The sequence below is a fragment of the Furipterus horrens genome, unplaced genomic scaffold (genome assembly GCF_987537825.1).
Source record: "Furipterus horrens unplaced genomic scaffold, mFurHor1.1.pri manual_scaffold_6, whole genome shotgun sequence".
NCBI lineage: Eukaryota > Metazoa > Chordata > Mammalia > Chiroptera > Furipteridae > Furipterus > Furipterus horrens.
The window spans coordinates 85,863,464-85,889,480 of NW_028327176.1; the positions used below are offsets into that span (position 1 = coordinate 85,863,464).

The 26,017-nt window shown below is 48.4% G+C and overlaps 3 protein-coding genes across 6 annotated transcripts; 1 reads left to right on the plus strand and 2 right to left on the minus strand.

Annotated features, from left to right (window-relative positions):
- Positions 1-172: 172 nt before the first annotated feature.
- On the minus strand, positions 173-1,528 carry FKBPL (FKBP prolyl isomerase like). Its single transcript, XM_090280395.1, has one exon. It carries the CDS (start codon positions 1,337-1,339, stop codon positions 290-292), a length of 1,050 nt encoding a protein of 349 aa, XP_090136521.1. The 5' UTR covers positions 1,340-1,528; the 3' UTR covers positions 173-289.
- Positions 1,529-12,566: 11,038 nt separating this feature from the next.
- On the minus strand, positions 12,567-16,071 carry PRRT1 (proline rich transmembrane protein 1). Of its 2 annotated transcripts, none has more exons than XM_090282147.1 (4): positions 15,993-16,071; positions 14,556-15,094; positions 13,865-14,050; positions 12,567-13,690 (listed from the first exon to the last, which is right to left on the minus strand). In XM_090282147.1, exons 1-4 carry the CDS (start codon positions 16,009-16,011, stop codon positions 13,514-13,516), a joined length of 921 nt encoding a protein of 306 aa, XP_090138273.1. In that variant the 5' UTR covers positions 16,012-16,071; the 3' UTR covers positions 12,567-13,513. The 2 variants fall into 2 exon arrangements, with proteins under 2 accessions (XP_090138273.1, XP_090138274.1); XM_090282148.1 differs by lacking the exon at positions 12,567-13,690 and adding an exon at positions 13,697-13,784.
- Positions 16,072-18,465: 2,394 nt separating this feature from the next.
- On the plus strand, positions 18,466-25,574 carry PPT2 (palmitoyl-protein thioesterase 2). Of its 3 annotated transcripts, none has more exons than XM_090282155.1 (9): positions 18,466-18,523; positions 19,355-19,545; positions 19,800-19,953; positions 20,387-20,482; positions 20,572-20,679; positions 21,462-21,545; positions 21,664-21,748; positions 24,547-24,601; positions 24,774-25,574. In XM_090282155.1, exons 2-9 carry the CDS (start codon positions 19,363-19,365, stop codon positions 24,915-24,917), a joined length of 909 nt encoding a protein of 302 aa, XP_090138281.1. In that variant the 5' UTR covers positions 18,466-18,523; positions 19,355-19,362; the 3' UTR covers positions 24,918-25,574. The 3 variants fall into 3 exon arrangements, with proteins under 3 accessions (XP_090138281.1, XP_090138280.1, XP_090138282.1); XM_090282154.1 differs by lacking the exon at positions 18,466-18,523 and adding an exon at positions 18,622-19,038; XM_090282156.1 differs by lacking the exon at positions 18,466-18,523 and adding an exon at positions 19,059-19,187.
- The last annotated feature ends 443 nt before the right edge of the window (positions 25,575-26,017 follow it).

The window sequence follows — 26,017 nt, forward strand, 5'->3', positions numbered from 1 at the left end:
CCCTCTCTCTGAGCCCCTCCCCCACAAATCTCACTGCACAGACCACAATTCACAGATTACTGTCTCCTTTAAGGTTTAACCTTTTTTAAAAATCCTCACCTGAGGATATGTTTATTGATTTTGGGGAGAGAGGGAGGGGGAGAAAGAAAGAGAAAGAGGTCATTGTTGTGAGAAACGTCAATCAGTTGCCTCCTGCAAGCGCCTGGGCCCAGGACCCAACCGCAAACTTTTGGCATACAGGACGAGGCTCCAACAAATTGAGCCACCCAGCCAGGACAAAGTTACTTAATCAGCCAAACATCTTGCGGAGACCCTGAGCCAGCCCTGCATCCTGTTTCTTCCCCTGAAAGATCACCTTTCTCAGCTCCTCCCGGGCTGCCCGGTTTTTTGGGTCTACCGCCAGCACCTTCTTGAGGTCAGCAGTTGCTTTTTCCAGGTTCCCAAGGGCAGCCTGGGCAACCCCCCTTCGGTACAAGGCCTTTAAATGCCCAGGTTCCCGCTCAAGCACCCGGTCACAGCTCTGGGCTGCCAGATGGGGCTGCCCTAGCAACAACTGACAGGCAGCCAGATTGGCATGAAGGACAATTCGTTCTGGAGAGCCAGGTGGGGGTAAAGTCAGCAGCAGCCGAAGAGCCCGTCCATAGCATCGGGCAGCCCCTTCAGGGTTCCCAGCTCGAAATAATTCTGTGCCCCTTGCACGTTCTTGCCTGGCCAGGGCCTCTTTCTCGCTGGCCTCCAGCTCCCAGGAGTCCTGGCCCTGAGTGAAGGAAGCAAGTGTCAGCCTGACAGGAGGTCCAGAGTGCCCAGGGAACTGAAGTTCTGCCTCCTCACCTTGACACATAGACTCCAAACATTTCTCTATGAGGTCTCCCCAGGTTTCCTCTCTCCATGGGCCTAACCCCATAGTTAGCTCTGTCCAGCCCTCTGGCAACCCTGACCCAAAAGGAAACCCAAAAGCCAGTACGCGGCAGCGGGAGCCCAGCTTGGGTTTGTCCAAGCCATGGCCAGGGATTATGATCTTCTTGACGAAGCTCCCATCCGGACAGTACCAGAGATCAGAAGCTTGGAGGGACTCTGACATCTCACTAGCTGATCCATGGGACTTAACGGAGTTTTCTTCAAGTCCAGCAGCCAGTTTTTCAGTCCCTTGAGGAATCTCTATAATTTGGCTGGCTGGATCTGGGCTCATTCTCAGCTCAAGAAATTCGGTAGGAGGCTCTTGGGACTGCTGCCTAATGTGAATAGTTGAATCAAGGTTCTTCTCGGGATTCTTTCCCCATTGTTGCCGCAGTTGAGAAGTGTCTTTCTCTCCCACTGGATTGATTGGCGACGTCTCCATTTCGCTGCCTGGTCCCTTCCCCCGTGGGTAATCAGTTTGGGTCGGAAAAGGATGGGCCAGGTTCAGGTCAGCACCTGAAAAAAAAAAAAAAATCAAAACAGCGCTAATGGGGATTGGGGGTTCTTATTTAGACTCCTTTCCCGTCTTTCTGGATCCGGGCCCGGGTCTTCAAAGTCCTCATCTGTTTTCTTTTTTTTTTTTTTCCTTCCAAAAAATCTAGCTGGAAACCGGGGTTCCACCCGGAACTAATGTAGAACTATAAATTCCACAATTCCCTGCGGTTCGGGGACCCCCCCCCCCAACTACGGAAACTGATCGAGTCCAAAAGTCCTTGGGCGGCCGAAGAGCCTAAACGGGTGGCGGTGGGGGGACCACTGTGGTCACCTCTACTTCAGAAGCTAGGTGCTCACTGAGTGCATCCCTTGGAGTCTTGCCGCAGGCGGAGAGGACTGCTAGAATAACGGCCAAGGGACAGGAACACTGACAATTAATTGGGGAGTCCACCAGGCGGCGAATCCAGTCCGATTCCTGGCAGCCAATCGGGAGGCAGGAAAAGTCTGGTTAGCCCGCCTTTTGGGCGTGACATAGTCCGCCCGCCACGCGAAAGCTCCAGGCCTTAGCAACCGAACTCGGCCGAATCGAATTGAACTAGGCGAGGGCGGGCCAGTTTACTGCCTCTGAAGAAGTCCTGGAATGGGAAATTGGGGCGAATGCGGAGAGCAGGGAATAGTGGAGCTCGTGGTAGATAACAGCGGCAGCAGGCCAGTCGTCCTTTTATCTGACAACTTCAGGCCCTGTGCTGTTGACTTGACCCCTTTGTTCGGGGCTGCCAGTCAGAGTCAACTGTCTGCTCCTTGGCCCATTCAGTCCAGGGTGCTCTAAGATAAATCCTCAGGCCCCTTTCTCCTTAACCAGCCCTGTTCCCTTGGGAGACCACCTGAGGCTTCTCCTTACCTTTTCCCTCATAGTCATCATGGACTTCGAGCTCTTCTTTCTCAAGAAATTTTAGATAGTTCTCAAATTTTGATGTGAATATAAATCACATGAGTAACTTAAATTGCAGGTTCTGATTTAGAAAGTCTGGGATGGGCCCTGCGATTCTGCATTTTTTACAAGCTCTTGGATGCTGCTGGTGCTGCTGGTCCATGGACCACACTTTGAATAGCATGATTCTAGAATAACCTCACCCTATTCCTTTCACCCCTTGCTTTGTGCCCCTTGATGCATCCTATATTTTGCACACATAACTGGTATAACCTGCTTCACTGGATGTATCAGTGGAAAACTGGGTCTCCTCTAATAGAAGACATAGGTCCCTTTGAGGTTCAGCTTTGCTTGTCCAGCAACCTGCAGAGGTTGGGCCACCACAGCTCTTCAGGAAAGGGGAACCCCACTCTCCATACCTCACTTTGCCTCCTTTCCTTTGGTCTTTAACACCCTAGATTGTGCCCCAGATTACAAGGACCATGCATGCCAGGACAGCCAGAATGGAGGATAGTTTCATAACCCACAGATGATGTGTCCAAACAGTCCACTCCCTGTTTTGTGTTGAGACTCACTAACGGAGACTTTTTTTTTCAAGTGTTATTTCTGGGTTCTGGGCCGGAGTCACCTTAGTACACTGTTACCCGCTTCCTCCTATGGTTAAATACTCTGATTCTTGGAATCCCTGGGCTCCTATTGAAAATTAACCTATCTTTTCTCCCTGTTTCTTCGTCTTTCCATTTCAAGGATTTCTGGTAAAGACAGGAGGTCTAAAATGAGTCACAAAAGGTTTGATTACACCCTAATTCCTGGGTAAAGGTTGCTAATTTGTATTATGTGTGCCTTAGCTGAGAGGGCCACTCCAATGACCCTTCAAAGATCAGCTTTCAGTGAAAAGGAACTACTGTATACTCTGCTACAAATGTATTGCTTTGTAATGTGTGTGTGTGTGTGTGTGTGTTTCCTTTCCAACAGACTCTATGGGGCAGGGAACTTGTCTTCATTACTTTTGTGTTTCATCAACTCATTCATTCATTCAATAAATATTTATCAAGCACCTGCTATGTTCCAGGAAGCATGCTAGGAACTGGGTGAGTGAGACAGACACAGTTCCTGCTCTCATGGAACTTATTGTCTAGCCAAGGAGAATAAGCAATTACACTGGTATGAAGAAGCATGAGATGCTATGACAGTCAATGAGGGACAAGGGAATATTTCTTGAGGATGAGATATCTTTGCTGGCATCTAAAGAATGAATTAGAACTGAAGCTCTGAGAACACACTTATAGACCCTCATATTGAGAAATACTGAATTACCTGGTCAACTTTGTCCCTTCAGGTGATCTCTTGTCACCATTGTGACTATAAAACCCAATACAAACATAGGTGCTGAAACTCCTGAAAAAAGTAATCCAAATCATGCAGAATGAATATTTTATTTTTAAAAGATGACCCATCAAAATAAAAACACAAAATTCAAATTTTATAAGAGGACTCAGAAGTCCCCAGAGAGAAATCCATGGATATGTAGGTTTCCCCAGGTCTCAGCTTGAGAAACAGGACTAGGAAGGAGTGAAGGTGTGAAAAATCAGAAATGTCACAGCATGAATGTTGACTGACTCACACTGCTTGCTCTCTCCCAGCTCCCTGTCCCTTGAGTTTCATGATGCTGGGGCTCAACTCTCTGAGAATGGTCACCAAGGAATTAGGAAGTGGGAGGGAAACAAGCCAGGGGGATTATATCCCCAGGCCTGGCTAAAGAACATGGGATCTGGAGAAAACACAAAAAGAGGATGACAAATGAAAAATTGCTTACCTGTTGGGACAGAGGCTTGGACTTGGGAGCAGGGAAGGAGCAATGTCTCTCTCCTCCCTCTTTTCCTTAAAGATTTGAGAATGAAATGAAAGAGTAGACTTGAAGGGAAGAGATGAAAAGGAGCCATCTTCCCCAAGTGACTTGATTCCATCCCACCCTCTCACTACAAGTGCCCTCTGCTCTCTTTTTTTCCTTTGGTGGCACAAGGACTAACCTCACCAGCATCAGAGTGTATGAATGCAGCTGGGACATACTTACCTTGTACCTAAGACATTTTCCCAGGTTCAGGTGAGAAGGATGGTAGGGAGGAGCACACAAGAATCTCCGGAAAGGGAGTGAGATTATGGGAGACTCTGGGTTAAGAAAGTTAAATATGTTTTTTCCTTCCTGGCTACTTGAAGATTGGCTGCCATCAGGAACAACACAGTAACTATCCGGATCAGAAAGTTCATGACCAATACACTGCTTCAGTGGAAAAAAATGTTTATCGATGTCCTTCACTCTGGGAATGCAATAGTATCTAAGATAGAAATTTGGGAAAAACTAGCCAAAATGTATAAGACCACACCAAGTGTCATCTTTGTATTTGTATTCAGAACCCATTTTGGTGGTGGCAAGACAAATGGCTTTGGCATGATTCATGTTTCCTTGGATCATGCAAAGAAAAATGAACCTAAACATACACTTACAAGGCATGGCCTATATGAGATTAAAAAGACCTCAAGAAAACAGCAAAAGGAACATTAGAATAAAGAAAGCGGGACTTCAGAGGCCAGTGTTGGTGCTGCAAAAAGTGAGCTGGAGGCTGGACAACAGAAGGAGTAAAGATTCTTCAGTGACTTGATCTGTGGTAATTGTGCAGATTTTTCATGAGAGGCCTTATAAGAACCTTTAAAGACAAGAAAGTCAAAAATACATCTGTGAGAATGGAAGGACTTGGGGTGTCATTGATTCTGCTAGCTGTGATTAAGAAAAATGAACCCCATTCTGGAACAATTATTCCCTCTTCCAAGGGGGCACTTAATGCCTTGCTGAAGATCGTTCAAAGGGAAAACCCCATATCTGACAAGTTTCTGAGGATTTTCCTGTAAATAATTGTTTTACACCTCACCTGGAGTCACTTCTTTCCTTCCTTCTTTCTGAGTTCCCTTCTCCCAAGGTGTCTCAAAGGATCTGGTCATATTCTGCTACTTTCTTTGCCCTATGCCATAAGGACATTTTTTTTTTTTTTTTAACCTTCATTGAAGATCTAACCTGATGGCAGAATCCAAGGTGAGGTTCCGGAGCTGGTGCAAGGTAATTTGTGAGCTGGTGGTTGTTCCATGCTCTCTCCACATGCAGAGTTTAGGTGAAGTAAGGTTCTTTTCTTATTCATTCAATAATCCTTGCTGAGTACTCATAATTCACCAATGAAACATGGAGATGAATACAGAGTTCCCCACCAATAGTCTAATGAGAGTAAAGAGTCATTTAACTAAAGCTCCAGATGCAAGGGCAAAAGTGATAAGTGGTAGGGAAGTTATGTCTAATTGGGGGTGATCTGAAATGGAGTCCAGAGAGTTGAGTCTTGGAGGAGGGCCATAATTTTGACATGCTGAGGTTAAAGGGACTTACTGCAGGTGGAGGAAGCAGTGCAAGGCAGGAGAGATTAGGAAAGGAATGTCAATTTACATTCAGTATTATTCATCTCTGGCTTGTCAATCTCAGCTTTCTCAGAGTATTCCAATACCTGTTCATGCTGTCCTGTCACCAGGCATCGAGCCCCGTGGAAGTTTTGACACCTTCGCATCCCCCTGCGTTCTGTACTCACCACATGGGACCATATGCTGCACTTCTTTCTGCCATTTAGCATCAGCAGTACAAAAATTCTAGCTTTCCAAAGACTAAATAAATCCCCATGTTGTGTTTTTAAAAATATATATTTTATTTTTTTGTTTTTAGAGAGAGGGGAAGGGAGGGAGAAAGAAAGGGAGAGAAACATCAATGTGTCATTGCCTCTCTCGCATCCCCAACTGGTTTGGGGACCCGGCCTGCAACCCAGGCATGTGCCCTGACTGGAAATTGAACCAGCGATCCTTTGGTTCACAGGCTGACACCCAATCCATTGAGCCACACCAGCCACAGCCTGTGGTTTTTGTTTTTTTGTTTTGTTTTTTTCTGGGATTTATGTCAGAATTGTTCCTCCTGTTCACTCCCAAAGCATTTGGTTTCTGCTTCCCTTCTAGGTGGAATTTTTGGGTGGGACAAGGCAGCCTTTACCACAGTGAAATATTTATTGATGAGAGCTGCTCTTTACCAAGCCCTGACCACAGTAGCAGGCCTTGTGCTAAATCTGATGTACATCACCTCATTTTCTCCTTGCAAAACTCCAGGAGCTCCCTATTCAGTCACTCGGCGGATCGTTATGGAGGACCGCCTCTGGTTCCCGGGAGTAAGGCAGTGGGAAAAAGCCCTGCATCTCTTGTACTTATATTCAAAGGAAGATAATAGGCTATTAACATCCATCAGGAAATATAATGTCAGTTCTGTATAACCAGGTGGTATTAGATAAATAATTACATCAAAAACAATATAATGTGCTATGAGCACAATGAAGCAGGGTAAAGGAATGGCTAGGAAATGCTCCCAGGTGTGCATAATGCTGTTTTTAATCAAGTGATGAGGAAAGCCTCCCTGTGGAGATGATATTGGTGCAGACGTAAATGATGTAAGGGAGCACACACACATGTATCTGAAGGAATGTGTCCAGAGAGAATACAGGAGCACCAAGGCTCTGAGGCAGGAAGGAATTGGATTTTAATGCTAACTTCATAGCAGCTAGAAGAACAGCAAGGGAGCCAGAGTGTGTTGAGGAGAGGAAGGTAGGGAAAGAGTAGGAGGGGATTAAGTCAGAGAAATAGGAAAGAACAAGACTAGGCAGGCTTCGCAGGCCAAGATAAGGGTTTGGATTTTGTTCTAAGTGTGATTGAGAACCATCAGAGGGTTTGAGCAAAATGAATGATATCATCTGGTAATTTGAAAGATCACTCTGGTTTCTGCATGGAAGATGGACTAGATCTGTCAAAAATGGAAGCAGAAAATCCAGTTAAGGGGCTTGTCATGGGAGCTTCATTAGGGTAGAGGAGATGCCAAGGGCAGAATCCCAGGCCCTCTAACACAGTGGTTCTCAACCTTCCTAATGCTGCGACCCTTTAGTACAGTTCCTCAGGTTGTGGTGACCCCCAACCATAAAATTATTTCGTTGCTACTTCATAACTGTAACTTTGCTACTGTTATGAATCGTAATGTAAATATCTGATATGCAGGATGTATTTTCATTGCTACAAATTGAACATAATTAAAGCATAGTGATTAATCACAAAAACAATATGTAATTATATGTGTTTTCCGATGGTCTTAGGCGACCCCTGTGAAAGGGTCATTTGACCCCCAAAGGGGTCGCGACCTACAGGTTGAGAACTGCTGCTCTAACACTTAGAAGTCTGGAAGAGCAATAGGAACTGTCAGGGAAGGAGCAGCAATAAGGAACTAAGGAAGACTTTCTTTAGTTGGACCCAGAAAGAGTATCTGAAATGAAGAAAGCATTTCAAGGAGGAGGGAGTGGTCAATTGTGTCTAATGTTGCTGATGGGTCTAGTCCTGGGTTTCTCAATCTTGGCACATATGTATTACAAAGTAAATGAACATCATGCAGCTTAAGAAAGAAAATCTTCCCACTATTGTTGAAGCTCCCTCTCTGTGTGTCCCTCTCTATCAGAAGTCCCCTCCCACCAAGGGTAACCACACTTCTGAGTGTTGTGCTTTTACTAATAGGCAAGTAGCAATGAGATTTTCTTTTTTTCTTCTCAAAGAGAAGTTATATTATTATAATATGTTTGTATGATACTGGGACTGTTTTAGTAAAGAGAGGAAAACAGATTATGTGGAATAGACAGGGAATAATTTCAAGAGTCCATTTCTGAGCAGGTGGGAAGGGACAGAATACCAGTGCACAAACAAGGTGAAGCTGGGAGTTTCTCTGCAGTAATGAGGGGATGGCAGTGAATATGGCAGAGGTGCAATGACCTAGTAGATTTGGGGATGAGACCATGAGGAAGTTCTCAAAGTTTCTATTTTCTCACTGAAATAAGAAGAAAGGTTGTCATCTTGTGACATTGTGGTCTCAGATTTGCGGAATGTGAACCGACTGCGGAAATGTGGGCTGGCAGGCCATACTGAGGGTCCACAGGAAGTGAGACCAGTGAGTATGACTGTGTTTTTCCCCAGATGTATTTAGCTATTGGGTGCAAGTGGGGAGCAGGCAGGGTTGGATTTAATCAGGAATAAATGTGTTGGAGGGAGAGGGGCAATAGACAAGAAGTGATTGTAGTGTTGAACCTGGGGTCCTACACTGGGTAATGAGGGAAGTGAGAAATTGAGGGGATCAAACATCAAAGAAGGGTGACAGAGTCAGTGGATGGGAAGTCAGGGTGGGGCTGATGAATTTTGGGGATGGAGGTTCTGGGCAGAGGAAGGGGTGACATGAGATGACTGAAGAGATTTTGAAAGTATGGCAGTTACTGGTAACAACCAAGTCAAAGATTTGACCGAGGGAGTGAGTGGCTGGGGAGAGGGGAGAAACATCATTGTAGGTACTGAATCTTCATGAACAAAGGGATTGGTGACCCCGAGTGGAATCATGGGGGGAATCAGAGCTCCAAGAAGAAGTTAGAGGGTAGGAGCCTCTCCTGGGGGACAGACTCTTTGTTGACAGGGTGCAAGAGCCAAGGGCACCATGTTGGGAAGGAGCTGAGGTAAGGTGGAGGACGACTCAAATTGAGATGAGCTTTCTGAGAGAGGAGTCAGAGTGAGGCGAAGAGATCTGGGAGAATTTGCAATCACTTCTCTCTCTGCCTAGTTCCTTTCCATTCAGTTGAGTCAAGAGAGGTTTGATCTGAATGGATCTGAAAACCAGTGATAAACCACATTTGGCTCCTGCATTCACAAGGTAAGCTGAGTACATCAAGCTCTCAGATGAGAAGAGATGGCTGGGGGTGGGGTGGAGAATACAGATAACTTCAATAATGAATAGGTTTTAGACCCAGTAGCGTTCTCCTAGAGAAAGTTACTCTGCTTGAAGCCACACCTCTTGGTCCCCAAAGTGATTTCCAGCCTCGGCTGTCTAAGGGAATCACCTAGGGATGTCTTTAAAAATATTGACGTCTGGGCACCACCCGCAGAGATTCTGATTTAATTGGTCTAGATGCAGCCAGGGCTTTGGGATTTTTAAATGCTCCCCAGATGACTCTAATGTGTAGCCAGGGCTGAGAACTACTGCTCCATGGAATGTTGCGGCTCTGTTAGAAACCCACTGCTCTAGTCCAACCTGTAGAAGAGAGAAATTCCTTCTTGTTGGACTTGAGGGGCTGATCTGTTCTGGGCCTTGAAGAATTGGTAAATTTTAGTCAGGTGGAGCAGCAGATGTGAAAGGGGAAAGAAAATCCTGAATAAAGGCTTAGATGTGGTCTGAAACACATGGTAGGCAGCAAATTATTTGGTTTATAATAGGCAGAGGTTGGAGAAAGAGGTCTAAGATTTGAGGACAGCTGGGTAAAGACTTGGAGATAGAAATGATGAGTAATTCAGTTTGGCTGGAGATTAGGTTGAAGAGAGAAAGCTGAATGATTTTAAATTATGGAAGGTGTTGAGGGTCAGATTAAACTTTTGTAAATAATTGAGTAAACAATAGGGAGTTTTGCAGGCCCTTTGAGCAGTTACTTCACAGTAATATGAATGGGGACTCGGAGTAGGTAGATGTAGGAAGTAGGGAGAACTGTTAGGGGAGCTATTGCAATAATTCTACGTGAGATCATTTTTCCGGCAAGGGCTGGGGAAAAGTTATAGATTCAAAAGATATTGTGATGGTAGAACTGACTCCACTTGTCAGCACACCAAAAGTAAAGGCAGGAGGGAGATAGAGAAGACATCAAGTTTTCAGATAAGGGTGCTGGGAAAATGGTGCCATTAATAGAGACAGGGAAGCAGTTTTCCATCGGTTTGGTTTGGAACATGCTGAGTTGAGAGGACCAGCAGCATGGTCCACGTGGATGTGTTCCACAGGCCCTGGAAGAATGTCTGCATATAAATATATAGGTTGAATAATATCCTAGTAAACTTGGGCTGCTGTAACAAAATGACATAAACTGGGAGGCTTATAAACAACAAACACTTATTTCTTACAGTTCTAAGGCTGAGAAGTCCAAGATCAAGGGACCAACAGATTCAGTGTCTGCTGAGAGCCACTTCTGGTTCACAGATGGCTGTCTTCTAACTATGCCCTTACATGGGGGGAGGGGCAAGGGAGCTCTCTGCAGTCTCTTTATAAGGGTACTAACCCCATTCATGACAGTCCATCCTTATGACCTAAGCACCCCCAAAGGCCCCATTGTCATATTGGGGATCAAGTTTCAACATATGAATTTTGGGGTAACACATTCAGTCTATAGCAGAAAAACATTAGAAATAATGTCCGAATTTGGAATTGATGAGATTTTCAAGGGAAGGTCTCAAAGAAAAAAAAAAATTCAGAGTAAGCTCTTAGGGGCAGAGAGGAGAAAAAACAAGGGGGAAGGAATATGATTAGAGGTGTGTATAAAGATAAAGGGGAAAGAGATGACATGTCTCTGACCCTGGGGGAGTGAGAAATCCAGGGTCAAGGGACAAACATGGTAGAGTTCAGGAAAATGCCACTGATTTTGGCTCCTGGTAACTTCTGGTGATTGAGTACTATTTGAGCAGGGAGTGGAAGCATATTTCAAAGGGATAAGAAATATGGGTATGAGAGAAAGACAGACACAGAAACATCTGTGACAACAATATTCCATATTTAAGGGGGGAAATGAGTAGGTGGTAAGAAAGTGGAGGTTGCAAATATGAATTCTTTTTTCAAGAAGTTTGGTGAGGAAGGGACATTCAACCTGAAATGTCTAAAGGAGAACCCATGTCCCAGCCGGTGTGGCTCAGTTGGTTGGAACATTGTCCTGTAACTGAAGGGTTGCAGGTTTGATTCCCGGTCAGGGCACATACCTAGGTTGTGGGTTTGATCCTGGTCTTGGAGCATTCAATCCCCAGTCCAGGCACATATGGGAGGCAATCAATCAATGCTTCTTTTCTTGCATCAATGTTTTTCTCCCTCCCTTCCTCTCTCTCTAAAAGCAATGAAAAAAATGTCCTTGGGTGAGGATAAAAAATTAAAGGAGAACCCATGATTTCCACACCACATCCCATCCTCCTCCCATGTCTCCTATTCTGGTGCATGGCTCTCCTTCTAAATTTTTAACTCCATGAGGTCAGTGTTCTCATCTACTGTCTCGGCAGCTGTCTCACCAGCATCCTGCATTGTACCTGCACGTTGTCTGAATGCATGGAGTCAGGATAGGAGCATGTCCTGCAGGTGTACAACTGAAGATACCAAGGCCACTGCTTGTGCTCCCCTCCCCTCCCCATGAGGCCCCCTGGCTGGCCCTCAGGGTAGGAGAGAGCAACAAGCCCCAAGTGGATTTAAGAGGCTACTGACCTTATCCCTGGGGCTCTGCTGTAGTCTGAATGTGTTCCCTCCAAAATTAATGTTAAAAATTCTAATGTGCAGAGATGGTATTAGGATGTGGTACCTTTTGGAGGTGGTTAGGTCCTGAGGATGAGCCCTTGTGAATGGGATTAGTGCTCTTATGGAAGAGAACACACAGAGCTCCCTTGCTCCCTATGCTATGTGAAGATGCAATGAAAAGTCTGTAACCCAGAAGAGGGCCCTCCCTCACTTGGTCATGCTGGCACCCTGATCTCAGACTTCCAGCCTCCAGAACTCTGAGAAATAAATTTCTGTTAATAAGCCACCTAGTCAATGATATTTTTGTTATAGCAGCTGGCATTAACTGAGACAGGCTCCCACAGCTCTTCCCTTTGCCTTCCCTATACTGGTACAACACACCACTTAGGGCTCCAATTCAAGTTGTCTGCCACCTCCCAGCCCACAGGCAGGAACAACTGTGGGTAGTCAGCATCTTTTTTCTGCCCCTGCCACCCTATCTCTGACCAACTCCTTCATAATGGTCTGTCCTCTTCTTTCCTCCTTCCTGGAGTGCTGGGGATAGATCCCTGGATCTCCTTGTATCTTCCTCTCCAAAGCCCTAAATCCAGTGTGGTAGAGAGTGGGAAAGGTGTTTTGAGGAAAGAAATCCCCAGTGAGAATTGACCTCAAGATCTTCCCAACTAGCATCCCAAGGAACCCTTGTCCTCGTTTTTGTGCCTGTCTCTCTAGTGTCCTGGAAATCTGCCTCTGTTAGTTAGTCTCTGTCAGTTTTCTTCCCCCACCACACTTCAAGGGAAGTGAGGGGAGGGGGAAAGGGGGAACCAAAAGACCAGGGTCTTTGCAAAACTTCAGTCTTCGGAATTGCGGTTAATAAATCCACTTAGACTCTTTAATATTGTCTTTCAGAAGTTCACACACACACTCACACACAGATCAGAATAAAGTGGGGACTGCCCAGGGAAGCGGGGAGCGGGACGGCTCCCTCGGGACATTGGAAGGTCCGTACCTTGGGTTCCCTTCTGCCTGGCTGGCTGCTCAGGGGTTGGGAGAGGTGAATGGGCGTTATTTACACAGAACGGGGACATAATCTTCATCCCAGGGAGAAGGGTCCTAAATTAGGAACCTCCCAAATCTCATTCCAAAACAAAATAAACAAAAACAGAGGTTCTGGAATTAGCAAGAAAATCAGCAAAGATCCGGGTGTAGGAGATGCGAAAACTGTACTGGAAAAACAATAAAACAAACACCAGGAGTAAGCCCGGGGGCGTGGCTACCCCGGGGCTGGGTCCTCGCGCCAGGGGAAGGGGAGGAGTCTGTCTGTCTGTCTGTCTGGGAACTCCGCCTGGCGCCGCAAACCCAATCACCAGACTGAATCACCCAGCTAGGAGAGAAGAAGGCGGATTGAGCCTGCCGACCTGGAGGCGGGGTTTTGTCAGAGCCGGAGTGGGGCCTATAGAGGAGGAAGGGTTTGGGGGACCAGTCTCCATGCTTCGGAACAAACACCCAGGGAGCTCCGTTGGGGGCGTTGCATTTACAGGGGTTTGGGGTCTGGAGCGACTGGGGGCCGGCATTTGGCTAGAATCCAGGGAAGCGGCGTCCTTGGGGTGTGGGTTTTGGCGGGGTTCCTGAGGACCTGGATTCGGAGCGTGCCCGAAAGGCGAGAGGTTCTGTGGAGGACAAGTTTAGGACCTATGGAAGTCCCGTAGGCCCAGGGGCGGGTGTGCAGGGCGCCCATTGGATCCGCGGCATGACTGCAGAGCGCGCTGGGGCGGTCGAGGGGCGCATGGTGGGGCCGGCCCGAGTCGTCCTTACGGATCCCAGTAGTTCTCATGGTGCTGCGCGGCAATGATAATGACTACTGTGAGGATGGTACACAGCACCATGGCTGCGATGCCCACCGCCAGGGAGATGAAGGAGAAATTCCGGGCTTCGCGCGAAGCGATCTCGGCTGACACCATGTCTCCACGGGCCAAAGCCGTGCGCACCTGCGGGGGAGCGGTGGGGGAGAGCGGGTCAGAGAAGTGTGCCTCATCCACACGCCTCAGTCTCCGAGATGCTCCTCAGAACACCCAGCACGCCCTAGGAGCAAGAAAACCGAGTGAACCTCCTCCCCTAAAGCCCCCTTCCCCGCCGCCCCCCCGCCCCCCCAACCTCCCAACCTGCACTGCCTTGAAGATGGCGATGATGCCTGTAGGCCAGAAGCAGCAGATGGTGGTCAGGACTGCGATGGGCATGTAGTCGTGCGGCGGGCGCCTCGGCTCCAGCAGGGCCAGTCCCGGGCCCTGGGGCGGCGGGGGGATCGTGGAGGTTACTCCTGTTCCCGCCGGGGTCCCGCCTGCATAGGGCTGTGGAAGGAAGGTGGGTGAGTGGGGGGAGACGACGTCACTCGGATCCCCTCTGAGCCCCTCAATCCGCTCTTGAAAGTGCGCTTTTTAAAGAACAGTTCTTGCGTGTTGCTTCTCAAAGAACCTGATCATCCACCACCCTTCCAGAATACCCATAAATTCTACCTCGGTCCCTCTCCTCCTTTCATTGCTATCATTAACCCTCTGTCTACACTTCCTCTCCCAAGGTATGGCCCCACCAGCGCTGCCCTAGCCTCCTACTCAGCCCCAGGTTTCTTCTCCCTCATCTGTTCTGTTCCCCATCTCAGGCCACGATCTCTGACCCCAACTAACTGCCAAATACCCTCCCTCCCCCATTCCCAGGCCCTTCTCCATCGAGGCCTTCCCCTCGACCACCACCCTGGCCCTGTGTCTATTCCACTAGCTCCTAGGGTGTCCTCAGTTCCTGGTCCTGCTCCATCGTGCCTTCCTCCTCCTCCCAGGCCCCTCTCTGCCCCGTACTCACCGTGCCCACCGGGTAGACTGGCACATAGGCAGTGCAAGGCTGCAGCTGTAGGGGATAGCCGGGGGCCACGTAGCCCCCCAGCGGCAGCGTGCCTACCGTCCCGGTGTGCGTAGGCACCACGAAGCCGGTGGCCTGGGTAGTATGAGAGGGCGCCGGCGGAGGCGGGGCGGCTGCGGCGGGCGGCGGCGGGGGCAGTGGGCCCTCGAAGCGAGTCTCCTGCAGGTAAGGGTCGGGTGGCATGCGGGGCAAGGTAGCGCAGCCGGGTGGGGGCGCCCCGGAGGCCGGGACGGGCGGGGCGTGGTGTGGGGGCCGTGGCAGAGTGGCAGAGAACGAGGGCCCGCGCTGAGCGGTGGCCCCGGAAGAAGCCAGGCCGCCAGCCCCTAAACGCGGGAGGGTGGCGGTGCCGGACTGGTGATAGTGGTGGTGGTGGTGGTGGTGCGAGGAGGGGGCTGCCTGTGGGGGCGGGGCGGGGGGTTCGGCCGGCGGCTGAGGGGCATTGTAGGGTGGCGGAGAGGTGTGAGGGACTGAGTCCGGAAGGCCTGGGGGCAGTGAGCAGAGGTGAGGGAGAGGTAAGGGGGTGGGGGTGGGTAGGGGGAGACACAGAGGGTCAGGGATGGAGAAAGATAATGGGAGAGACAAGGGATATGGTGAGAAGCCATGTCTCATTTTGGGGGCAGGAGAAGGGTTGTATCTAGGCCATCTGTGCCCCACTTCTGTCTTTCAATCTAGTTTTGAGGTCACAACTCTCCTCTGCTCCTTTCTTTTCTTCATAGCAAGGTACACACAGCTTTCACCAGCAGCCCAGTCTCCTGTCCTCCTTGGCATATGGCTGCCTTCGGGTTTGCCTATATGAGCTAGTCCTGCGTGTGTCCATGGGTAGACATACAACACTTTAACATGTGCTCAATTCAACAATTGTGTAAGCACATGTAGGGTGACATGTTCCACTTTGCCATTCCTTCAGTGGTGAGAGGGTGCCCTCACCTCTCTGGTAATCTCAGTACTTCTTTTAGGGATGATAAAGAAGGGTCTACTGCATTTTACTTCCCTGACAAACCCCATCTGATAGTGTCTCCGTATTTCCCCACTGGATGTCTCCATGCCAGCCACTGTCACCTGTCTGTCACTCCTAATGATGCTATCCTTGCACTACCTGGCTGATGCTAAGCCACTCTGTACTTCCCTCACTGCCTCAACCTCCCCCCTGCTGCTCATGTGTTGGCAGGGGGCAGAGGCTGAAACTGGAAGAAGGAAAGGAAGAGAAGGAAGGGATATAGTAAGAGGAGGGGGATTTGAGGGTGGCTGAGAGCTGGGTAGAAGGGGAATGAAACCAAACTACCCGCTAGGGAGGAGTAAGGCAGGGGGTTGGAGCCCGGGGGTGGGGGTGGGGGTCAGGAGACCATAGAGGGGGTGGGAGGTTTCGTGGTGGATTTTTACCTGACTTTTCCGATGACATGCTTGTGGTCTCACTGGGGCAGGGTCTCAGCAGCTGGAGTCGAGGTCTCCAACTGGCGTCGGAGTCCGGCTGCAGGGATTGCGCAGCCAGCAGCAGCTCAAGAGATGGAGAGAAGACAGCCGCGGGGGTGGGGGGGAATGGAGGGAGATCAGGGAGGGGGGAGAGCTTAAAGGGACCCGGGCGCGGGAGTGGGGGAGCGCTTCAGACGTACCCCTACTCGTTTTTCCTCCTCTCACCCCGCATCTCTCCTCTCACCCCAGCATTCAGGACCCCAGTTTGGGCTCCCTTGGAGTTGTCATGGAAACAGGGAGGCAAGCAAGACCAAACAAGGGGGGTGGGGTGGGACCAAGGAAAGGAAGGAGGGAGAGAACTCCAGAGAGTCTCCCCCTCCAAGGCTGGCTGTAGTGATTAGGAGAAATTGAGCAGGTACTCAACGGATTCAATTCCCCAGTCCTCTGCAGATCCGGTTCATTCCAGTTAGGTCTCCTCTCTTCAGCTTCCCTCCGGGTCCTCCGCAAGGTCCCAGAATATTCTCCCAAATTTTTGACCCTAGTTTACCCACTTTAGGAGAAACGAGTGTGTATGAAAGAGAACTATGTTCAGAGTTGACACCTGTGATGGCCTGAAAAGTTCCCAGGGTTATGGCCTCGACCTGCCATCCTGGCCTGAGGTGTGAATGGGGAGGTTAAGTGGAAGTCTTCGGTCTATGATAGTTCAGAGTAAGCCGGGCCTGGAGTGGGGGAGGGGGAAGGACCAAGAGGAAGCGTGGGGGGTGCATTGATACTTTCTTCCACCAGAGTGAAGGAGCTAAAAGCCCCCTGGGAGGAGGGAATGAATCAGCTGCTCATTTCTGGCACCTCGATCTGGGAATATGTACTTGATCCCCTTTCCCCCCGTTGTTTATTGGGGTCCTTAGAGTTCCTGGGCCCATCAGTGTTCAGATTCATTTCTTTAAAACCCCAACCCCTACCCCACCCTGGCTGGATAGATCAGTTGATTAGAGGACCATCCTGATATGCCAAGGTTTCAAGTTCTATCCCTGGTCAGGGCACATACAAGAATCAACAAACAAATGCATAAACAAGTGGAACAACAAATTAATGTTTTTTTTTCTCTCTCCCCCCTTCCTCTCTCTCTAAAAATTCAATAAATTAAAAAAAAAAATTAAAAATCCCCCCCACGCCCCTCACTCCCAAGATCACAAACCACCTCCTGAATCAACCTGGGGGCACAGTGGTAATTGCAGCCTTTTTATTAATTTATCGCATCTTGGGAGTGCATAAATGGGGAGAGATGGGGAAGATACCCAAACTTACAGAAGTTGGGCTTTTTGCAAAGACACAGCCAGAGAATCATTACCACCACCACCACCCCTACCTTTAGACTAGTACTTCCCAGATCCTGCTTGATGCAGTCACTCTCCCAGGCTGTGTCCTTCCGCTCCTTGTTCAAACAGGGACTACAGAACTAGCAGTACAGAGACCCTCACCTGAGCCAATGCCAAGCTGAGGAGATTTAGATCACGGCCTCTTGTCCTGGTTTCTATGGTGTTTGTGTGAGCCCCTAACCGTCTACCACCACCTCATCATTCTGCACAACTTGAGGCTCAAATTGGTTTTATTGGGAGAGACTTTGTGAAAAAAGGGAGGGGTTCAGATGACCTGGGAAGTCCTTTTCTCAAGGGAAATGTCTAAATGCTAAGAAAAAGCTCCAACTGGGGCACCTGGTGTCCAATGAACTCACTAAGAATCTGGAGGCTTTGTTAGAAATAAATTACTTGAAAGATTTATTCAAGGGTCTTAGGGTTTGCAAACCGATAGCACAATTAGGCAATACCCAGAGTGTCCCCAAGAAGAAAGAAAAGCTAAGAGTTCTCATTGCAAAAAGTGCATTCTTCAGAAGAATCAGTTTTGCATTCTCAGCCTCTGGATTGGTAATCTCCTGGATACTGGATGTCAGGTGGTTTAGATATCTAACTAGTCTTTCTTTAGTCCTTCAGTGGGTAATCAGAAAGTTACCTGGAAGTCTGATGTATATGCAGGCATTGACACAGCACTAGAAGGTTCAAAAGTTTAAGTTAAAATAAGAATAGAATAATTTCTTCATACATCAACCTACTTGACTTTAGTGATTTAGCAGCTTGGCTATTAGTGAGTCCCTTTTATTTCTTCACTAAATTCTTCATGGGTATCAGGTCGGAGTCATAGGGGAGAGGTGGGGATGTCTGGACTGGGTGAGAGAGTCTGGGTGGGGAGACGCCCACAGGAGCTCCCTGCTGAGGGCCGGATTGTGGGGTCGCTCTGGTTGAAAGTGTGGTCGAAACCAAGCTAGTGAGCGTGAGTCAGGGCTGCCTCAGGGGCCCTCCGCCCCTTGCGGGTGGATCCTTTATGGGGAGCTGAGGAGAACAGGGCAGGAGAAACTGGGCCAGACTGCTCTCTTAGCTCGAGGGGCCGAGAGGACTCTCCGCGTCTCTGCAGACAAGGGCACTACACGCACTTCAGAATCAAGAGTTGTAAGAGGCTAACCTGGGGCGGACTGGCAGGGGTAGGGTGGGGTTCGTCTGCACGGGCTCCAGCCCTCAGCAGGCGACAACGAAATGCGGAGGATTGCCTTTCCCGAGACTGTCCCCCAGCGCCCCCCTGGGGAAATTGAACTTGTTTCGCTGCGGAGCCGGACCCCAGAAGTGCGCACTGGGGCGAAAGCCTTCTGTCTATTCCTAACACTTCTTTCTGCTTCTTCCTCTCCCCACCGGTCTAAATGGATCGCTCCGCCTTTTCCCTCCCCGTTCCTAGAACGCAATGGAAAGTTCCATTGCCCCTCCGGTCCCGGGCCTGTGTCGTAGGGGACGCTAGCACGGTTGTCAGGGAAAGCCCCGGACGTGACGGCTGAGCGCGACCCCGAGCCACCGCCCCTCTCCTGTCCGTCACTCCCCTGCGCAAGCTGTCCTCACCCTTTCCCCTCCCCCCGGGGTTCCAGACTAGCAAGAAGTAAACAGCGGGCGGAGGGAGGCTCTCGGAGCCAGGCCAGGTGGGAGTTTACACTCTGTGGGGAACTGTGCTGCTGTCCAGGGGTTTTTCCTGCAAAGGTGGTGCACAGCTAGGATAATGCTTTAGGAAAATCCTAGGCCTAGAGACCCAGTCTCTGCGGTGTTGGGGGTGGGGTTTCGCGGCGTGTTGGTGAGTACATGGTAGGGGTGTGTTTGTGGGGAGAGGACTGGAGTAAAAAGTTGGCTATTTTGTGACAAGGACCTGGGGTGGGCGAGAGAGGCTTGATTGCCCATCGTCTGTTCCGAGGGGAGAAGGTGGTGTCATCTCTCTCACAAGCCCTCATCGCCCCCTCTCAGGCGAGAGCATGCTGGGGCTCCGGGGGCCGGGGCTCTCCGCTGCGGGGATCCTGCTCCTGTTGTTCTTCCTGCCACCGCCGCTGCCTGCAGCCCCCGGGCCCCTTCGTGCTTCCTACAAGCCGGTCATCGTGGTGCACGGGCTCTTTGACAGCTCGTACAGCTTCCGCCACCTGCTGGAATACATCAACGAGGTCTGGCAGGGCCCACGTGGTTGTGGGGCATTGGAGGCATCTACAGGGTCTAGGGAGGGAGAATGCGAAACTGAAGGCCGCCCCTCTGGGCCTGCCCAGTTCCTCGGGAGCTAGTGCTGTCGTGGGAAGAGTTGGGTGGAGGATGAGATTCCCTGGTTCTAGCAGGGCCCCGTTGGCATGTGGGCGCGGCCAGGGTGTGTTGTGGAGGGGCTTCATAGTTCATCCCTAGTTGCATAATTGACCCCTTCCCACAGACACACCCCGGGACTGTGGTGACAGTGCTCGATCTTTTTGATGGGAGAGAGAGTTTGCGGCCCCTGTGGGAACAGGTGCAAGGATTCCGAGAGGCTGTGGCCCCCCTTATGGCAAAGGCCCCTCAAGGGGTGCATCTCATCTGCTACTCGCAGGGTAGGTGCCTCCTTTCCTGCCCCCAATCCTAAGCACTTTTTAACTTGATCCTTATTTGAGGGACACTTCCTAGTGTCTGTCCCACATTGTTCTAGCCAGGACCCTGGTGCCTGAACCCTCAGCACCTGGGTTTCATCTCTGCGTGTCCTGAGTAGGAGGCTCCCTGCTCTAATGCCCCCTTCTTTCCTCCTTAACCATGATTCTTGTACCTAAGAGATAGTGAGTGGGGCAGTAAAAAGCACCCTAGAGTTAAGAGTCAGAATCTAATTCTGGCTCTGTCATTTACTTGATGATCTTTTGCCACAGGGCACGTCCGTGTTCTTTGGACTTCAGTCTTCTTTATGTACATTGTATTGGGGGGAGAGGCAGAGTGGGGAGACTAGTTGGCCTTGCTGTCTCTAAATCCATACCCACTGTGGGGGTCTGCCTACAGGGGGCCTGGTGTGCCGGGCACTGCTCTCTGTGATGGATGAACACAATGTGGATTCTTTCATTTCTCTGTCCTCGCCACAGATGGGACAGTATGGAGGTGAGTGGGTACTGTGGGCTTTATAGAGGGCCCTGAGTTTTGGGAGCACAAAGGTTTGGGCTTACTTGGCACTGCTCTTCTCTTGCCAGACACGGACTACTTGAAATGGCTGTTCCCTACCTCCATGAGGTCTAACCTCTACCGGATTTGCTATAGCCCCTGGGGGCAGGAATTCTCCATATGCAACTACTGGCATGGTGAGTAAGGGATGCTAAACTGGACCTCCATGGAGGCGTACTGTACCTTGGAGGGTAGGGCTTGCTGCTCCCTCTCTACCATAACCAACAGCAATAATAATGGTGATAACTTATATTCATTGAGCACCTTCTTTGTGAACAGACCCTGTTCAAAATACCTTATGTGTACCACCTAGTGACTCAGAAAGCATAGTCTGGTGCAGTGGTCAGCAAACTTTTTCTTTAAAGAGCCAGATAATAAATATAAATAATAAATAATTTTAGTTTTGCAGGCCATATAGTCTGTCACAACTACTCACTTCTGGCACACTGTTGTGAAAGCCATACACCACATGTAAATAATGAGTGTGTGTTCCAATAAAACTTGATTTACAGAAACAAGCAGTGGGCCTAGTGCAAATGCTTAAGGTACCTTTTAAGACCATGGATGCTGGGTTCCAGATTACTTGGGCTTGAAGGCTGACCCTGCTGGGTGACTTTGGGTATTAACCTTCCTGTGACTCAGTTTTTCTCATCTGTAATATAATAATATAGTATTTACCTTACAGGGAGATTGTAAGGATTAAATAAATTAATGAATATAATATAATTTAACAGTATCTGGCTTTTAGTAGGCACTAGATAAAGGTGTTTGCTATCATGTTTACAATTACTATTGTTGCTACTTTATATTACTATTCACCTTGTCTATTACTATAGCTTCCTGACTGGTCTTCCAGTCTCCAGTCTTGCCTCCTTTCCCTGCTTCTCTGATTATTTTTCTAAATGCTGTTTGTACCCAGATCCCCACCACGATGACTTGTACCTCAATGCCAGCAGTTTCCTGGCCCTGATCAATGGGGAAAGAGACCATCCCAATGCCACTGGTGAGACCCCAGACTCTACTTGAGTTCCATTTTCTGCGTTTCTGATCCCCTGTGTTCCCCTCTCCAGCCTGGCCTGACTCCTGTGACTGACTCAGGCTGTCTTTTTCCCAACCTGCAGCATGGCGGAAGAACTTTCTTCGTGTGGGCCGCATGGTGCTGATTGGGGGCCCTGATGATGGCGTTATTACCCCCTGGCAGTCCAGGTAATAAGGGACTGTGTGGCCTGAAAATTGGCTAAGGATACCCCCTAATCCCCACCAATCTTAATCTCATGCCTAAAAGTGGTTCTGCTGTTCAGTTAATGTACCCATTCCCCCGACTTTCCATGTATCCTTTCAGTCAAGACAAAAACCTGGGAGTCATCCCTCAGCCCCTTGTATTTAGCAAGTCACTATGTCTTGCTGACTGCTTTCTCTCCCTCCCTACCACCCCTGGTTTTGTAAAAACTTTAAACTTTGAAATAAATATGAATTCATAGGAAATTGCAAAGATGGTTTAGAGAGGTCCTGTGTATCCTTCACCCAGTTTCTCCAGTGGTTGCATCCTTTGTAACTATAGCACATATCAAAACCAGGAAATTGTCTTTGGCACAATATGTGTAGTTAGTTCTATGCTATTTTAATTCATTTCCTATCACCTCTTTTACTTAATTGGACTATTGTGATTGCCTCCATACTCATCCTTTCCATCCTATTCCTCAGGAAAATCCAGGTCTCTGTGGCACTATGTGCCTACCTCTGTTATAGATCATCATGAGTGACATGAAATGTCACCTGATCTACTTAGTCATTCATTGAGCACTATGTGCCATGGCACTGTTTGGGCCTGAATCCAGCTGTCAATAAAAGAGAAGTCCCTGGTGTTATGTAGCTTACTTTCTTCTGGGGGATACAGATAATATGTGTAAATGTAAATGTCAGGTAGTAATAAAATAAGGCAGGGGGAGGGCTTACAGGATGACTGGAGCCTGTTTCAAATAGTGACCAGAGAAGTCCTCCTGAAAGAGTTGCCCTTTGAGCTGAGGAAGGAGGATAGCACCTGCATAGCCCTGGGGCAGGTGTGAGGAAGGAGGAGGCTAGTGAGCAGAGGGAGCTGGGGAGAAAGTGGTAGAGGAGGTTGAAAGAGGTAGCAGGGAGCCATTATGTTGAGCCTTTGTAGGGCAAAGTGAGGCCCTTGACTTCTTTTTTCTAAAATATACACAACATAAAATTTACCATTTTTAAATGTACAGTTCAGTGACATTAAGTACATTCACATTATTTTGTAACCTCAACACCATCCATCTCCAGAACTTCTTTTTCTTCCCAAACTGAAATTCCATACCCATTAAGCACTGACTGCTCAACCCTGCCTCCCCCAGTCCCTGGCAACCATGACCCTTAACTTTTTATTCTGAGTAAAAAAAGAAAGCATTGGAGAGTTTTGAGTGATGGAGGAACAACCCGTATAATAAGAGTAAGAGATGGGGTTTATTTATATTTCATTTCAGATCTACAACAACCCTGTGAAGATAATAATAGCTCACAGTTATATAGCACCTTTTGTCCCAAGGCACTGTTCTAAGTACTTTTCAAATAAAGCTCATTTAATCCTCAAAACAATTCTATGGGTAATTACTATTCTTATTTCACATTTTAGGAAACTTGGGTTCAAAGTGATTAAATAATTTGCTTACGTTCATAGAGTTAGTAAGAAGTGAAGTCAGGCTATCTGTTAACCACATTGTTTTACTTCCTCTGTACAAAGGAGGTATTTCTTATATAAGACAAAGAGAAGTAACATGCTCAGCTGCACACAGTGGGAGTGTGTGGCACAGCTGGAGTGCAAATCGACGTCTGTGTGATCCAGCTGCTCTACCTACACCTTATGAAATCCAGCTTCTTAAAATGGCCTTCAGGCCTCCAATCATGCCCTCCCTCCCTGCCCACCCCGACATACGCAGCTGTGCCTCATCTCTGTGCATCTGCTCTTGCATTCCATCTGCCTGGGACAGCCTTTCCTAGTCCAGGGTTATTGCTGGGAAGCCTTTGTTGATACTCTGAACTAGGGCAGTAGCTTCTCATCTTTGCTTCTATAACCTATTGAACTTATTATTAGCATTTGTTCAGTTATTCATCACCAGCATCCACTCAGTGATTGTGCCAGTAAATTTTTTTTTTTAATTTATTGATTTTAGAGAGAGGAAGGGGTATAGAGAGAGAGAGCGATCAGTTCTATTTACTTATGCATTCTTTGGTTGATTCTTGTATGTGCCCTGGCCAGAGATAGAACCCACAAACTTGGATATATGGGGACAATGCTCTAACCAACAGAGCTACCTAGCTAGGACTAAATATTCTTAATTAAAAATTTTAAGACCTTTTTATTTTGAAATAATTCCGTACTTAAGAAGTTACCTAAGTAGTACAAAGCAATCTTATCTTCACCTAGTTTTCTCAAATGTTAACATTTTACCATGTCTGTGTTAGCATGTCTATATAGTATGTGCGAACCATTTGAGAGTAGGTTGTAGACATAATGCCTCTTTACCTCTAAAATTTTAGTATGTCAGTGTATATTTCCTTCATACAGGGCATTTTATTTTATTTTTTTACATATTTGCAATACCATTATCAAAATCAGGAAATTAACATTGATATGGTACTCTAGAGACTTTATTCAATTTTTTTCAATTGTCTGTTTAGAAAAAATCCCAGTCCAAGATTCAACCCAGGATAAAGTATTGCATTTAGTTTTCATGTCTCTTTAAACCTGGAATACTTCCTCAGTACTTGTCTGTGACATTGATATTTTTGAAGCGTATGAGCCAGCTATTTTGTAGAATGTCCTTCAGTTTGGGTTTATTGGCTATTTCCAATTCAGGTTACACATTTTTTTATAGGAACTCAGTGAAGTGATGCCATATCCGTAATGTGTTAACTAATGGGGTACCTGATGTCCAGTTAAATATTTTGATTTTCTTCAGCTCTCCTGATAACACCCTATCCCCATCTCTTTGTAGCTTCTTTGGTTTCTATGACAAAAATGAGACGGTCTTAGAAATGGAGGAGCAACTGGTGAGTGTTTGGGATTTCTTCATGCCCTGTCCCAGCTCAGTCTGTAGCCCTTCCTGCTACTGACCCATGAGCTGAAGCATTCACCCTGTGGGGAGGGGGCCTGAGACACCAGCAGAAACTCACTTTGTCTCTCCCTGTGTCTTTCTTCCATGCCCCTTCACCCACTTCAAAGGTTTATCTTCGGGATTCTTTTGGGTTGAAGACTCTCTTGGCCCGGGGGGCCATAGTGAGGTGTCCAATGGCTGGGATTGCCCACACAGCCTGGCACTCCAACCACACCCTTTATGAGACCTGCATTGAACCTTGGCTCTCCTGAGAACATCCTCAGGGATCCTCTAGGAACTCCCTGGCCCAGAGACCAAGTGGTGGTCTTGGAAAGCAGATGTAGGCTCTTGTGCCTGTGACCATGTCATTGCTCGCACACTGCCCCCTACAACCAGGGCCTCCAGGACCCCCTCCTCTGCTCTATGAATGACACATCCTGGTCTCCCCCACCGTTCAGTTGGGGGTTGCTCCATGCTCTCCCATCCCAAGGCTGAGGTTGGGAAGTGAGAAACCAGGTTTTTAACTGTGGCTGCTCCTCCACCTCTGGCTATACAGGAGGGGAACCCAGCCTGTCCACTACAGGGGTCTCCTTCCAGTCCGCTCAGGACACTGTTAGCTTCTGTTCTTCCACCTTCCCTTTGTTGCTGAACTCCCTTGTCATTAGCCCTCCCATGTCCAGGAAGAACTACCCATGAGAGTCGGGCCCTGAGGTTCCCCTATGGGGACAGTTCCATTCTTAAAGTGTCAGTGTTGGGGAATATCTGTGGCCTGTGAGGCCCATCTCAGGTTTGGGGATCCCCCAGTCCCTATGTTCGGTGTAGGGGTAACCCCTGGGAGCCTAGTTTCTTTGAGGCCCCAGCCCCTCTGTTAGCTACCCTTGAATGGGTGTTACCCCAGTATTTATGGAAATAAAGGTCGTTTTCCTCAATGTGGCTTGGCTCATTTCCAGGTGAGGGGGACGTGATCCCCAAAAAGGGTGGGAATGGAGAGTCTGAGGCCTGGGTGCCTGGATGCCTGGTTTGGGGTAGGACCTCCTTGGTGTTTCTGCTCTCTCAATGCCCATTCTGCGTGGGTTCCTGATTCTCTGTGGGTTCTTTCCTGCTAAGAACAATTCTCTTCCTGTCCCAGCCTAAGATTGAGAGGCTGAGCCCAGAGCTCCCTCCAGTGGTTTATGCTTCAGCTTCATGGATGGAATGTCCTTGCTACCCCCAGGCTAGATGCGGGGCCTAAGGGTCAGGGTGGGCATTTGTTGAACCCCTTTTCGACCTTTGTAGGCCAGAGCTGGGTGAGGGGCTGGACAATGAGCCTCCTCTTCTTTGAAAGAAAGAAGTTTGGTAAAGACAATAGGGCCCTGTCTGCTCTGGCATAGGG

Coding starts and splice junctions, on each gene's coding strand:
- PPT2 (XM_090282155.1), top strand. CDS start 19,363: ATGCTGGGGCTCCGGGGGCCGGGGCTCTCCGCTGCGGGGATCCTGCTC. Junction 20,680..21,461: donor CATATGCAACTACTGGCATG/GTGAGTAAGGGA, acceptor GTTTGTACCCAG/ATCCCCACCACGATGACTTG. Junction 21,749..24,546: donor ATTACCCCCTGGCAGTCCAG/GTAATAAGGGAC, acceptor ATCTCTTTGTAG/CTTCTTTGGTTTCTATGACA.
- PRRT1 (XM_090282147.1), bottom strand. Junction 14,051..14,555: donor CAGTCTACCCGGTGGGCACG/GTGAGTACGGGG, acceptor TTCCTTCCACAG/CCCTATGCAGGCGGGACCCC. Junction 13,691..13,864: donor CCATCTTCAAGGCAGTGCAG/GTTGGGAGGTTG, acceptor GCTCCCCCGCAG/GTGCGCACGGCTTTGGCCCG.
- FKBPL (XM_090280395.1), bottom strand. CDS start 1,339: ATGGAGACGTCGCCAATCAATCCAGTGGGAGAGAAAGACACTTCTCAA.